General features: G+C 37.9%; 1 protein-coding gene across 1 annotated transcript in view; it reads left to right on the top strand.

The window, feature by feature from the left end:
* The window catches only part of DOCK3 (dedicator of cytokinesis 3), a 205,192-nt gene that overhangs the window by 170,049 nt on the left and 19,738 nt on the right, over positions 1-15,405 (top strand). The window contains exons 37-42 of the mRNA XM_075714594.1: positions 1,591-1,651; positions 2,121-2,214; positions 2,929-3,077; positions 8,000-8,086; positions 10,623-10,727; positions 14,232-14,373. Of these exons, the coding sequence (XP_075570709.1) occupies positions 1,591-1,651; positions 2,121-2,214; positions 2,929-3,077; positions 8,000-8,086; positions 10,623-10,727; positions 14,232-14,373 (638 nt within the window). The remainder of the gene's footprint in view (positions 1-1,590; positions 1,652-2,120; positions 2,215-2,928; positions 3,078-7,999; positions 8,087-10,622; positions 10,728-14,231; positions 14,374-15,405) is intronic.

The raw sequence follows: 15,405 nt of genomic DNA, 5'->3' as shown, positions 1-15,405 counted from the left end.
AGTCCTTATCTCTAGAACCCTAATTCTCATTCTTGTATGCTCATTCCTGATAACAGCAAAGATACAGAATTTTTTTAATTCATAGTTTTGTACTAAGGTTTATTCAGGTTGTTAAATGATTAATTCCTTCTGTCATTGAAATGATCTCACCTAATTCAGCAAAATAGATGCTAAATGCAAGAATGATCTCAAAATGTCTTGCTGAACCAAGATGTGCTGAATGCCTCATCTAGACATGCAGGGTTGGAAAACTTTTCATCTGAGGAAAGTCTGACATGTCAGCTGGTGACTCATGTGTGCAAGACTCTACTATAAATTAGGCATCCTTTGTTTAGTTTTAGACTAAAGTTTGCAGGATGATAGTGTCAATACAGCTGAGCTTTGATTCAGTTACAAGAAAATATTTTAACTTCATATATACACACACACACACTCTCTCAGAGTTGTTTTTATGGAATGATAGACAATTTGAAACTATATAGAACTGCCCCAAATATTTCTATCTTTACCCTACTGACAAGAGTTCAAATAATTTTTTCTTCTGCTGCTGCTCATTATAGGTGAAAACCTGTGACTAGGCTGGGTATTCTGCAATCCCAAATCCTTTTCCGTGCTTTTTAGTTTGCTCTTTTTGTCATCCTTACCTGTTTGATCAAATCTCCTGTTTGTTTCCAGACAACAGCTGCTGTACAACTACTAAGACCAGGTATCTGAGACATATTTAAAGGGAATGCAAGGGACCTGATTTTTTTTTTTAATGAAATTTGCTATCAGCACAACTTTGATACACAGATACACATTTAATTCAGGAACAGATACCAGTGTTTAATCGAGTTTTAATACACAGCAGATTTTTTTTTTCATTCCCAGAGCAGAACAGAATAGGCAGCCACATCGGAATTTGGAAATACACAGGCATCTCTTGGAGTCCAGCTGCCAGTTAGTTGACACAGCAGTTCTCAAGACAGTTTGCTGTGTCACTGCTTTAAAAATTTTGTCTCTTTTTCACAACTTAATGTGATGTTCTCAAGTCAAGATTAGTAGTTTCTGAAGCCTTTAACTTTTTGTACTGCTTGAATAGAAATAATTTCTAAAATATTCCAGAAACTAAGGAGAAATTTTGTGATTTAACTTACCTATGAAAAAGTAATCTAGTCCAGATTACTCTGGTTGTATGTTTCAGCATGCCAATGCTACATTGGATAGCTGAATTTATGAAAGCTAATCCTTTGACTATGAAACCACTAAATATTTACACCTGGATAAATAATAGTTTTTGACTTTTATAGTAGATATTTCGTTCAGAGGATTTTTGGCCACTATTACCTGATCTTTGCTCAGATTCTTGTAAGAAATTAAGTAGCAATCATTGCGGGTGCTTGTTCTCAGGCACAGACATGTAAGAGGACACTCAGTTCTCATACCATTTAATCCATAATACAGAAGTTTTTCTTAGAGGAACTTCATAGAAGTCTATGATTAACCGTTGTTTGTGATCCAAGGAAACTCTGGGGGATAAGATAGCTTCAAATTTATTGTAAAAGGACTTTTTTTACAGATGGTTGTGTCAACATTGCTCTGCTTTCTTAGGGACTGTATGAAAGGAGATGAAACAGAAAACAAGAAAATTGGCTGCACTGTTAACCTTATGGTAAAGATGTTTCCTTTATCTCTTTGTGATACTGTGCAATGTAGTCGAAACTGGGAAAGGTTGGGATAGGAATCTGTGTCAGGCAAGTGTAGCTTCAGAATCTGAGCACTGGCATAACAGAACAGAATGTCAGGGATTGTGAGGATCCCCTGGAGGTCTCTGGTCCAACTCTGTGGTTAACACAGAGGTCAGGTTCCTCATGGCCTTGTCCAGCTGAGTTCTGAGTATCCTTGTGACAGAGGTTCTGCAACCTCTCTCACCTTTTCTTTCAGCTTTTGACTACCTTCATTTAAAAAAAAAAAGACACGGTAAAATTAGTGGGTTAAATCAGTGTGGATGTGAAAAGGATTATTACTTTTCTTTTACACTAATAATGTATTCTCTTTTCAATACCTTTATACGTACACAGATGCTGCTGATTGTCTTGAAAGAGTCTCAGTAAGAATAAAAACTCTTTTTTCTTTCACAGAATTTCTATAAATCTGAAATCAACAAGGAAGAGATGTACATCCGCTATATCCACAAGCTGTGTGACATGCACTTACAGGCTGAGAACTATACAGGTTAGGAAGACATCATATGGGGTCTGCTTGAAATCCTGGTGAAAGTTTTTGATTCTCCCAATGTTATACTCTTAACACCTGATTCATTCTTTTGGAAAAAATTTGTATGAATCAGTTATGGCAGTTGGGAAGATAAGAAGCTGAGGTCCAGCTCACTTGTCAGGTCAAATAATGTATGTCTATGCCCAACACAACCATATGACTATTCTGTTACACTCTGAATTTTACATTAAAGTGTTCTCTAAGGAAGATTGATCAAAAAAATCACAACAGTGGAATGAAATTTAGAGGAAGATTAAAATCACAAAACCACTATTATATTGTCATTTGCCGTATTTCTTTGCATTGTAGTATTTAGGGAGCACTTAAAAAGTGTATAGACTCTAATTCTGTGTTGTCCAAGCTCTGTTTACACCTGCAGGCCCCAAATCTAGTTGCATATCTGAGTATCTGACTGTGTACTTCAGTCAAGTAGCTAGTAAAAAGAAACTTGACAGATTTGTACCTAAAAATCAGGTTCATAGGAAACAGCCTTGTGCTGCTGTTTTAAGTAATGGAATAATTGAATGCTCATCTAAGACTTCAGAATTGTTTCTCAAATTGTAAATCAGGAATTCCAGACTGGTTAAGAAGCAGGTCTAGTGACCTTTCAACCTATTGGCTGTATTTATTTGTTGTCATTGATTCAGTGTTCAATAATTGCATTTCCAACAGAGGCTGCATTTACTTTGCTTTTGTACTGTGAGTTGCTTCAGTGGGAGGACAGACCTCTGAGAGAGTTCCTGCATTATCCATCTCAGTCAGAGTGGCAACGTAAGGAAGGTCTGTGCCGTAAGATTATCCATTACTTCAACAAAGGGAAGGTATGCCAACTTCTTCTCTCTTCCCAGCAGCTTCCTTCCCTTTTCCTGACTTACTTAGGGCTTGCAAGCCTATCACTTCAGTAGTCTGGAAGTAAATTTGTATCAAAGGGGTTTTATAACTTGACAATTGCTTCTTGGCTCCCTGGGTGAAAAAAACAGATGAGAAAATGGGTATGGTATTTCATTATGCACAACATTTGGTACTAGTTTAGGTAGGCCAACAGGAAAAACACCAAAACGTTTTTATACCTTTAAACCAAACTTTGGATCACCTGATATGGCAGAAAGCTCTATGAATGCCACTTCCTTAGTTTTTGGGGGGCGAGATTGCATTTTGCAGTTGTCTATGCAAATTGCTGTGTTATGACTCACTTTAGGACTTGTTTTGTTTCTAACCTATAGAAGTAAATGGCAGGCAATGCACTGTAGGAGTCCCTTTATTAAAAAAGATTTGTGTATTTTCAGTGTCACTTATTTTAAAGTAGCTTTCAATTAACGTGCAGTTCCATCCATCGCACAAGAAGAAAATCAATGTATTTCAATTTCACATCTTTGGTATGTTTTTCCTACAATACATATTTTTTTTACATTACTGCAGAGGTAGGTGTTATAGTTCCTTGTGTCGTGGCATTTTGGGAACATTTCAGACGTGAACCTTAAAGTGGTTTCATCTGTCAGAATATTTTCAAATTTTTCCCATCTCTAGAAGAACTCCTACAGCTTACATTATTGGAAGATAACGCGTGTATGTGCACCTCGGGGTTGGTTTTGCCTGATGGCAACGACAGTGGCATTAAATCCAAATGTGATATGGTTCATATGGGGTTGCCATTGCAGATAATTCTTTCCTATCCCTGATAACAGAAAGTTGCATATGGCAGAAACATTCTCTGCAGAACCTGCAAAAGGAGTCAGATTCCTGTGTGTAGAAAGAAATTACCTATTTATGAGGAAGTGATTAATTAAGAAGAAATTTTTTTTTTTTTTTTTTCCAGAATTGTTCTTTTGTAATAATACTGCAAATGGTTCTCTTTCTAGTTTCAGAAATTTTCAGGGTTTTTCAGACTGCACTTAAAAAAAAATAAATTACTGACTTGTGCAAATGTTGCAGTACTGTACTGTCTGACTAGACAAAGATGATATAGAGACTATGTAAAACAAGTGAGCCTGTATTTTTGACAAAAACAGGCAATCCGTGTATGCACTGAAGGGGAGTAGAAACTTGACGGATGTAATTTTGCTATAAAACTCCTAACAGATTATAGAGTGTTAACCTCTTGAGGTTTTTTCCCCACTGGATGTTTTTGGAGTTACTTGACTTTGTGTTTTAATCCTCCTTTGTTATAAATGGTAGCTGAATGACAAAATAATCCACTTAAGCAGTATGTATGTCACTCAAACTGTGGAAGTGAAAGATGCTAAGAAGCCAAATCCTCCTGCTGCTTTTCAGCACTCTTTCTGTTGCTGTGTAACAGGGAACAGCTCAGGGAATGGAAGAAACTTGCTTCCCTCAATTTGTCTGATAGTTTCTTTCTGCACTGCCCTAAGATGGTCCCTCCTCAGGTCCTGAAGAGTGGAATTTGTTGTTCTGTGTCCTTCAGTTGCATTTCTGGAGCTGCTCCTGGCATCTTCCACTAAGGACGGGGGGTCAAAGCAGCATAAAAAGGGTGTAAAAGTTCTGCATTTATTAATGGCAAAATTTTCTCAGCACAGGAATGGGGGAAAACTACGGCCACAAGACTGTCTTGTGAGTTTGACATAAAGGGCGTGCCAGTGGAGGGCAAGGAGTGGTGGCACGGCCGATGGCAGGCGTGGAGCGCTGCAGTGGGGTGCAGAATTGAGTAACTCCCATTCTCAATATTGTTGGTAGCAGCCCGGTGCTGGGAAGGAACAAGGTGTTCCAAAGCCCTTTTAGCCTTCACTCTGGTTGTGTGCTCCTTCCTACTGATTTCTGCTATGCTTTGAATTGGTTTATGGCTCAGTCGGCAGTGTGTGCAAGTGCATAACTTGAAGATTTGTTTTTTTTTCTTTTAACTCAGAGTTACAATTTTGTCTGTTAAAACCCAAGGTTTTCTAGGAGAAGAGAACTGTGAATGGAACAGTTTGAAGCCGATTGATCATGCTTCTCGACAGCAGTAGCACGAAAACTACACAACCCTTTTCTGTCCAGTTCACTGCTAGATTTTATTAACTAAAAATTCTGACCAGCTCCCTTCACAGCATCACAGTGTGTGCTCTCCTTAGTGCTAGCCAAGTGCTGTGAGAGACCCAAAGCTGTATTTCCAAAGCAGTTCATTTTTAGATCATGTACTCCATAGCCAACATTTGAACTAATTTCTTTTGTGCACTCTCATGTGAATCATATTTCCAAAAGAAATCTGCACATTGGGATATGAGTAAATAAAGGTTGCCATTCATAAATGTTGATTGTCTCTATCTGTGCCTCCTTGTGTGCAGTCAGTAGCGCTCAACTGAGAGTTGCTGGTGCCATAGGAGAAAGCTGCAGTGTCATATGAATGTGTTTTTCAAGTGAAGCACATAATACAGAACATGCAAACAGATCAGACATCAGCAAAACAGAAAAGAAAGCTATAATGAGGGAAATTAACAGTGGAGACATTAGGAAATTATTTGAAGGGGGGAAGAATGATGCTGTAGAGGGAAGTGACGCTTAGCACATGGAATTACATATTAAATTTCTACACTGTGAAGATGGTACTCATTAACATCACAGATTTTAAAACTGAGGATCCCAGTGACTCAGATATCCATTCATTCTCTTTTCCTTTCAAATACCCGCAAACTCTCTTTTCTCTCTAAGAAGTTACCTGTATATTGCGTTTCTTCACTTCTCTGTCTCGTCTGGTATCTACAGAATACTCAGCTAGCACAGTGGAATTTCTCTGTGTGGAAATCTAACTGAAACAAAGAGAGAAAGCCTGAGTTGAGTTAGCATTACAGGAATAGGATCAGGATATATGTAGAAGAGCTGGTATAAAGAGAAATAAGATGTGGTTACATGTTGTTAATTTAATTCACATCAGAAAAGGAGCATGAAAAGGTTACATCTTTAGGATCACCTCAAGGGAAGACAGCCAGCTAGCTTTCTGCTTCTATCCAGAACACAGATTAGAGAATTACGTAGGCTTTAGCCACAGCATCCCATTTGGAAGTGAGACTCTGCTCATACTCTGTGTGACAAAAGCCACTTATTCCTGGCCAGATATCATAGATGTTTTAGAAGAGACTTTTTCATTCTTTCAAGTAAATATAGATCAGCTAAGGACTGAAAATCTATGTACAGTATCCCTGTAAAGAATGTTGAAACCTATAAAAAAATGCAATGCTGTTTGTATTTGCACATACAAACACTTAACTGGTCAATGTTGTTGATCCCAGTTCAATGTATCCATTTGTACATCGTGGACTTTGACAACCCACAGCAAAAATCCTGTTAATTTGAGATCACAAAAACCTGAGTAATATTCTGAGAAGTCAAGTAACTGGTCTTTCAGGTCATTTCCTATTGTATGTGTTGTATTTATCTAACTAAATCTCAGGCTTCCCATCATCCCAAACTACTAATGCTATCAGAATATCCAAATTGATTCTGAAAGAATCTTTTATTTAGCAAGTTCTTATGTAAGTTTTTGTACTTAACTGAAGCTAAAGAGATGTAGGATCATTATTTTTGCCTTTTTAATTCTTACAACTATACCTTCTTTTAATAAAAAAGTTCTTACACTTCCTGGTTTTGCTATTCAGAGAAAAAAAGCTTTGCTGGTATTAAGGATGAGAGAACAGACACTACATATGTGTGTGCATAAAGGGAAGCATTGTAAAGTACCTATTACGCTAAATCAGACACTTCTTAATGTGAAGGTACATGTAATTGGAAAAACTATTTCCATATTAAGTGCTAATATTTTACATAATTACAGTTAATTACTGTTGCCAATAATTTACAGTATTGCTAGTAGTATTCTTAAAACTTAAGGTGATAGTGTAACTCGCACAAAACTACAACAGGGTCCCAGTTAAAACAACTGGCAAGTTAGTCCAGTAGTGCATAAAAGTTAATCCAATAAAGTTTCAACTGAGACCTTGGTGTTCTAGATCCTTTACATAAGTATGGTAAGAAACAGCCGTTCCCCTAAAAGGCTTCCAATCTATGCAAGTAAAAGATGATGAGAGAGGAGATTGCGGTTCAAGGGTGTAAAATGAGCACTCTAGAAAGCTAAGTGAGGTAACGGGGGAGTCTTTCTCTGAATGTGGGCGTGCCCAAACACAGTCTCTTCCTTCGTTACCTCAGAAGGTGATGAGTACGGTGTGCTAGAAAAGATTTCTTGTATGCAGGCTGTAAGTTGAAGAAATGAGTTTTGCTTTCAGTTCTGAATATGGATATGCACTCAGTGCAATAAAGCAGCTCAGTTCTGAGGATGTTTTGTTTCTGTATTTGAGTGTTTCCCACTACTTGACAGTTTTGTGCTTTCAGTAGGAAGTAGCAGCCCTGGGAAGGGGAGCACTTTGCTGGGGAGCTAAGCCCTAACTCTTTACTCCAGGGAGTTTTAGTGCAGAAAGCAAAGGAGATACTGGGGGTGGGTTGAAGGGGTGTCTGACAAGAAGAAAAACTTGTTAGTTGTATTATATTTCTCCAGGTAAGTTCCCAGTCTCATGAGTGAACTGTCAGTAACAAGCAGTATGTGTGTATAATTTCAATGGAACATATGCCTCCATTACTATCGTGAAGAAGGAATTAATCTGATATTTAATGGAAACTGTTTCATCGCATTGCATTTTCACATCTCATCCCTGGCATTTCATGAAAAATGAATTCCCAAAATTGAATTTCCATATTCCTCTCAGCTGAGTTGGCAATAACAGTCTGTTTGCTGTGAGTGTGATTTGCTTTGGTTTTGCAGAGCTGGGAGTTTGGAATACCGCTGTGCAGAGAACTGGCCATACAATACGAAAGTCTCTATGATTATCAGAGCCTCAGCTGGATTCGGGTAAGTGCAGCAGTTCCTCTCCTTGCAGACTCTCATGTCATTCCTCAGGGAATTTTACTGTCGTGTCAGAACATTCCGAATTTTAAAAATAATCATATTCCCTATACAGCTCCATGCATTTACAGTCACTCCTTTGCCATTGATTGATTTTGATGACTTTGTATCTCCACTGAAGTAATTCCTAAGTCTGCTAGCAGTAAACTCCTATGAGTATATGGAGACAGCACACACATCAGAGCTGGGCTTGCTATTGCAATTGCATATTTATATATATTTTTGCATAAAATATCTTTTTTTGTCTTTTAAAAAAAATACTGATATTTCATTTTCATTCCAAAAATATCAAGGACAGCTTGTGCCTCAGTTGACATAAGAGGAACAAGAAAGAAAGAATGGAGAAGGCAAACAGTCATGGCATTCTTGTCAATTTACAAGAATCTGGTCCTCCAGTAAAATCAAACACTTCATGAAATCAGGGCACATTTGCAGCATCATGCTTTAATCAGAAGTAGTCAAAGTTCTGGTTATTATTTAAAAGCTTTATGAATGTGAAAATAGTTCATCTGCTTTTGTCCCCTGGGGTAGCATGCATATATTCAAATTTAATATTTATGCTATGTGGATGTTGTCCTGGTTTCAGCTGGGATAGAGTTAATTTTCTTCCTAACAGCTGGCATAGTGCTGTGTTTTGGATTTAGTATGAGAATGATGTTGATAACACACTGATGTTTTCAGTTGTTGCTAAGTAGTGCTTACACTAGTCAAGGACTTTTCAGCTTCCCATGCCCCGCCAGCAAGAAGCTGGGAGGGGGCACAGCCAGGCCAGTTGACCCAAACTGGCCAAAGGGCTGTTCTATACCATATGACGTCATGCTCAGTATATAAACGGGGGGGAGTTGGCCGGGGGTGGGAGGGTACCGTTGCTTGGGAACTGGCTGGGCATTGGTCGGCAGGTGGTGAGCAAATGCATTGTGCATCGCTTATTTTGTATATTCCATTATTATTATTACCATTTTCCCTTCCTTTTCTGTCCTATTAAACTGTCTTTATTTCAAACCATGAATTTTACTACTTTTTTTTTTTCTTTTTTCTCTGATTCTCTCCCCCATTCCACTGAGGAGGTAGGGGAGCGAGCGAATGGCTGTATGGTGTTTAGCTGCCTGCCAGGTTAAACCACAACAGATGTATTCTTATACACAGTGGTTTAAATTCTCTTTAGAAGTCAAATTTATTCTCATCTGAAGATACCTGTCTGACTAGGTCTCATGAACTGCACTTCTGAAGAACCCGTTTTCTTCAAAGTGGCCCTAAAGAGAGTATGGGTGACCATCTTGGTTGTGCACTTGTGTATTGTACACATCTAAAATAGAGCAGTGTGAAAATTTATTCTGGTGTACGGGAAATACCATATCGGTAAAGTGATCATGAATGATGACCAAACAAACTTATTAAAGGCTTAGTCAAGTTGTGCATCAAGACTTTCTTTCCTGAAACATCAGTAAATTAGGTATTTTTGCTGCCTCTTTATTATTTGGAGTTAATTGGCTGGCAGGTGAAGAGCATCTCAGCTGATCAGTATAACCCATTCATCTCATCCTTTTGCTCACCTGTGTGTGATCTGTTTTCTGTTCAAGTTTCCTAAATCTGTGTTGACCTGAACTGACTTGAATTTCTCCCCACTCTAACAGTTTTTCTCTATGCCATTTGCATAAATCAACGCATTCCTTTATTCTTCCTGTAATGACTTTGGGACCTTCTCCATTTTAGAAAAGGAGTGAATATGTGTGGGAACAAGAACAAAACCTTGATGCAGTATTCCAAGTCGAAGTTGCTGTTAGGGTTCCCTGCAGTGGAAACAATGATGTCAAACTGATTCTTCTCTTCAGAAAGCTATCTTTTTGCTACAGTGAAATTCCTGTGAGCGTTTCAAATGAGATTGAGTTTGGCAAGGGGTCTTGAAATCCCACTCTTGATATAAATGCTAGCACAGTGCCACAAAACTAATAATTGGAACTACAGAAAAGTCCTTTTACTTTTTCCAACCCCTTTTTTTACTTCCATGTTAAACCCACTGGTGCACAGAGCTGTAGAAGATTTAATTTTACTTCATCCTTTTTCATGCCCCTCAACTCAGTTAAGGCAAACCCCGTTGAATTGGTATAATTTTCCAGACAGTGGTGTAGATTTTGAGCTGTAGGAGAGAATAGGACACTCTGGGCCAGGCAACGTAGATCTTAATCTCAGCTTTGCCATTAATTCTGCAATGCAAAGAAAATTACATGCAAGACCTGTTTAATTTAAAATGAGATACAACAGAAAAATTTTCATATGTCATCTCCAAAAATGTAAAATGAGTATGATAATACTATAGTCTGTTCCACCATGTAGACTGTTTAATTAATAATTTTTATTTTTAGAAGAATTTCAGTCTTTTCATAAAAAATTGTGGGGGAAAGATATTTCAATGTGTCTTGAGATTCTGAAGTTTTAAGTGCAGCTTTAAGTGTCTGATAGCAGCTATCTTTTTCCTCCACAGAAAATGGAAGCTACCTATTATGATAATATCATGGAACAGCAGCGCTTAGAACCTGAGTTTTTCAGAGTTGGTTTTTATGGTCGGAAATTCCCATTTTTCCTGCGGGTAAGCCAGACTTACACAAAATATGACAAAGTGACCAGGCTCAGAGTAGCATTGTATTTTTGTCGGGGAGATACGATGTCTGCCATTCAGCTTATTTTTTTACACCTGCACAAGTAGAAACAGCTTTCTGGCTGAACTGAAGGATGTGGTCCATTGGGAATGTTTTTAGGAACAGAGATCAGAAATTTGACTCATGATGCCTATGTGTATTTTTGACGATCTGCAGATGCAGCACAAATTGCCTCTATATTAAGCAAAATGCTGTATTGCAGCAATGTTGGGTCATTAGTCAACTAATTTTCATCATCTCAAATTATCACGCTTTAAAAAGTTTCACATGACAGAATGATTCTAATACCAGACTGATGACTCTCTTATGATATCTACAAGCAAAAATTTCCTCTCTCTTCAACAAAAAGCCTAGCAGCTTCTCTGGACATGTCCACACTTTGAGCTTATTGTCTGCTGATGTATACAGGATCAGCTGGGTCTGCAATCCATTAAAAAGTGAAATTATCTTCTTTTCCTAATGAGGAATCAAACTTAATATTATATTTGTTCATACAATGTATTGTTGCTCGTTCAGAGCAAGGAAGGAATATAATCCGACAACTGCTTTAAGAGCTGTCTGAAAATTGATGGTAGATGCCATCTAGCTTGACAGGACAAGCTAACTTGAAGCGTGCTTTCAAGGACTGGAAGTACATGTTCTGTGTTCTCTTTAAAGAAATGGTTTGACAAGAGGTGGCACCACTCTTGAGTTATACATTAAGAAGCTACAAAAAGCCAAACTGTGTACCGTTTTGAAAATTGCACTCTTCAATTTCCCTCTGATTACGAAGTTTGTTGGGGTTTTTGGGTTTTGGTTTGTTTTTTTTTTTTTAAACTAGGATTTAAACATTGGTGTTTAATTACAGTCTTTTAATGGAAACACGGGCGGGGGAAGTAAAGCCAAGTTGGAATTAATCAAGGTGAAAATACCAGTGGATAAAGCGTGGCTTCATGTTATTCAAAGGTGAAGCTGAAGAGTGGCATAATGTTGCAGCCTGAATCAGTGTGTAGAATACACCTGCAGAGGAATGTGAGGAAATGACAAAGCAGTAGCTACCCTTTCATGAAGATCTCCAGAGGAAACTGACAATCTCTTTTTTTATATCTAACAACAGATGTTTCAGAAAATGAATGACAACAAAGTCATGATGGCATATAAGCATTCCTACATTTGAAGTAGTATCAGTGAATCTAGCTTAGCTTATTATATTATGGATCCTACAGTTTTATCTTGGATCCTGCATGGCCTGTGTGTTTTAACACTGCACGAGTTCTCAGTGCACAGCCCTTACTCTTTGCGAAATGGTGTAACAATATGGATACTTGGCTGGAGACACTAACAGCGAACATGTGCGTACATAATTATAATCCTTGTTAATTCTGCAATTATATTTGGTAGCAGTACTTCTGATAGCAGATTACTAATGTAGCAATCTCGTTAAAAGTCATCCTCCTCCTTTCTCTCTCTAATGATCCATACAGCATACACATTGCAAAGCACAGATTAAGCCCATTAGCAATCACATCAGCATGGATCACACTGTAAAGAGATGGGAAGCAGCTATTCTAGAGAAGAAAAAGATTTACATGGATTTAAAATTTTCAAATGGATATAGGAGTGATTTAAAGTGATCAAATAACTCCATGCCCTTTTCTCATTTCTTTTTCTATTGCTGTATAACTTAAGACAGAAAATAACCATTTCTTTCTACATCTTTGATTTTGAAGACCCTTTGTCTAGAAAAGTCATTGGTCATGTTTCTATGAATTCTGCATCTATTTCCAGCCTTCCTACATAAGTAAGTTAAAACTGTCCATGTCTTCCACCTACCAGAAGTTCAAGTAAGGCCTGACAAGCTGTGTTCTGAGATCTTGTGTTGGTATCTGTCTGAAGAGTCTATGAAATTTAGCTTTGAGGTGTTTTCAGGGCATTATTTTTAGAATCACAATAACTTTATTTATAGGCTTACAGTTTTCTGGATTGCTGCAATCAAAAGCTAAAATAGAGAATGCAGGAAGTGTCATGAAGGGATGCACCTTCAAATACAGACTCACTCCAGATTTAATAATAGCTGCAAAGTTTGGGCATTACAGACTGAACTGTCAAGATTCATCATACAGTTTTTCTCACAGTTCATTGGTTGCTGTGACTGATGCATACAAAGTGACGCATGTCGCAGCTGGAACATGAGATCTGTTCCATAAAGTTGAAATGCAAAGCCAAAGAGAACTGCACTCCTTGGCTGTGTTTTGTGATCAGGTTTTGCTGCTTTCTCTTTGATTTTGCTACAAGATCAAGAACTGGTCAGCCAGAACCCTTTTGCAGAGCAATTAACAAAACATTATTGCGTATACTGCAGCTTCTAAATGCAAGAAATAGAAGGGGGAGAACTGTTCTTGTTTGCTGGGATTCCTTCTTTGTTTTACGAAGGTGAAAATCTCCCTGTACTTCTAGGGAACATGTTATGTGTATGAGAGCTAAAACTAACAGAATTAGAGAATTTGCCTGCTTTGATTGGTCTTGCATCAGGAGACATGAACACCAGTCAGAATTGTGTTTTGTGGCAATACAGTTAAAGACACTGGGATACAATCTTTATGACACTGAAGACTTCAGAAATCCTGTATCTTGCTGTTCAAAGTTTGAGATGGCTCACAAAGCATCCAACAACTCTGCACAAGTGATTAAATGCCTCAAGAGGCATATCTAAATGCAAGCTTTCCATTAGTAGCAGAAATGAAATTTTGTTCATCAAGAGGAAAGTGCTTTTAGGGCTGAAGGGGAATTTGCTAAGTGGCCACTGAGAATTCTTGGTAAGGCTTTTCCATTACTCCACTATAGACAGGGCATTTCCTGAAGATGTATTGTTCAGCATGATCAGAGGTGGATTGTATGGCTATGACAATACAGCAATGATTAAACAATGATTTTTGTGAACAGTTTGTTATGACTTGTCTCTAAGTCTGATAAATTGATAAACATATATCTCCCTCTGTTCTATGAAATCCTCAGGACTTTTATCCATCTGGTGTAAACTGTATTTGACAGCAGCTTTCCCAGTGTAGAACAACTGAACTGGTGACTTAGTAAGTTTTGGTTGATGTCTCAGTATAGCCCAATTAAAAAATAGTCCCTTTTCAGCAGTCTGAAAAGCAAATAAGAAAAGACAACAGGGCTGAATGCTACGTATTCTATGTATTCACAGGCATCTTTCTGTTGAGAGATCAGTGGAATAATCTACTTATTCATCACTTCTTGATGAAATACATTGTACAGAAAAAGGAAGGAGTAAAATATATCAGCTGTGTTAAATGCACATTTTACTCTCACATTAGCATACTGACATTGTAATTTATCTTTGTTTTTGAAGCAGTAACATTTAAAGTGAGATAAAAGCCGATAGAATTTAAGTTACTTTTAAGGAGACTAATTTATGCTTGTCCTTCTTGCAGAACAAAGAATATGTATGTCGGGGCCACGACTATGAGAGGCTGGAAGCCTTCCAGCAGAGGATGCTGAGTGAGTTCCCACAAGCCATTGCAATGCAGCATCCAAACCACCCAGATGACTCTATATTGCAGTGTGATGCCCAGTGTATCCTTCAGTGAAAGGGCAAACTATGATTAGAAGAACTGTGGTAGAGGAGGACAGAGGAGGAAGTTATTAAAAAGGTCATCAACTTGGATACCTCTGTTCCTAAGTGTCTTAGGTAGAGCTGGATATGGACAAAACCACACACCTGTCTACAGTAGGCATTAACTGGTTCACTGCGCTATGTATTGTTGGAGAGAACTGTCACTTTTTACTCAGGCCGTGATGCAGGTCATCTTCAGTGTGTAAGGGAAATAGCTGTGCTTGGTCACATCTGCTTGGTCACATCCGTGTTTTAACCTTTTCCAACAGCATTGCCATGATGCATGCTTTGTGTCATTAAAAGTATTCCCGATACCTTCTTTTGGAGAACATTTTGTTGGGAACAGATATTCATTCCAAAGTGTTATTTTTCCATTGTGTTTATTTTTCACTTTTTTTTTTTTTTCACTTCCCCTTTCTTTTAAACTACTGAACTCTTTTATACCTAAGGCTTTGAATCTCATTCCTCTCATTGGTAACCTGTACTGTGATTTGATGCAACCAATACAATGTTATATACATTTAAGGACTGAACCACATAACATTTAATGGGTCTGTGGAGACTTTTGGAGATTTTAGTCATGAGAATACCACTGTTTGGCTTGCGTGACAACAACAAAGATATTGCACAGGACTTTAGCCATAAGGACAATGTCAGCAAGTGAAATCTCCTGAAGTTGGTTGGTGTTTCCCACTTGCCTTTCGTAACACGTGCTTTTCACTCTTCTTTGCTATATAACACTGATACTTTCATAGACAGAGGGGTTGTTGGTATGTGTATTTTGGCTGGTTTGTTTATGCCTGCAGAGATCTTGTCTAACATTGAGGTTAAACCAGTTTAATAAAACTGGACTGTAAATTGATGAAATTAGGACCACTTTGGCCTGTTGACAAAGCAGAATTATCTAAAGCAAAATTTATCAAAGGTAAGTATTAGATATTTAGGTACCTAAACACATCAAGGTCTACTAAAGTGCCTGCACAAATGAGGCA

Source organism: Pelecanus crispus, chromosome 7, assembly GCF_030463565.1.
Source record: "Pelecanus crispus isolate bPelCri1 chromosome 7, bPelCri1.pri, whole genome shotgun sequence".
In the NCBI taxonomy this organism is placed as follows: Eukaryota; Metazoa; Chordata; class Aves; order Pelecaniformes; family Pelecanidae; genus Pelecanus; species Pelecanus crispus.
The sequence above is the reverse complement of the archived record's forward strand: the minus strand, read 5'-3'. Positions and strand labels throughout refer to the sequence as shown.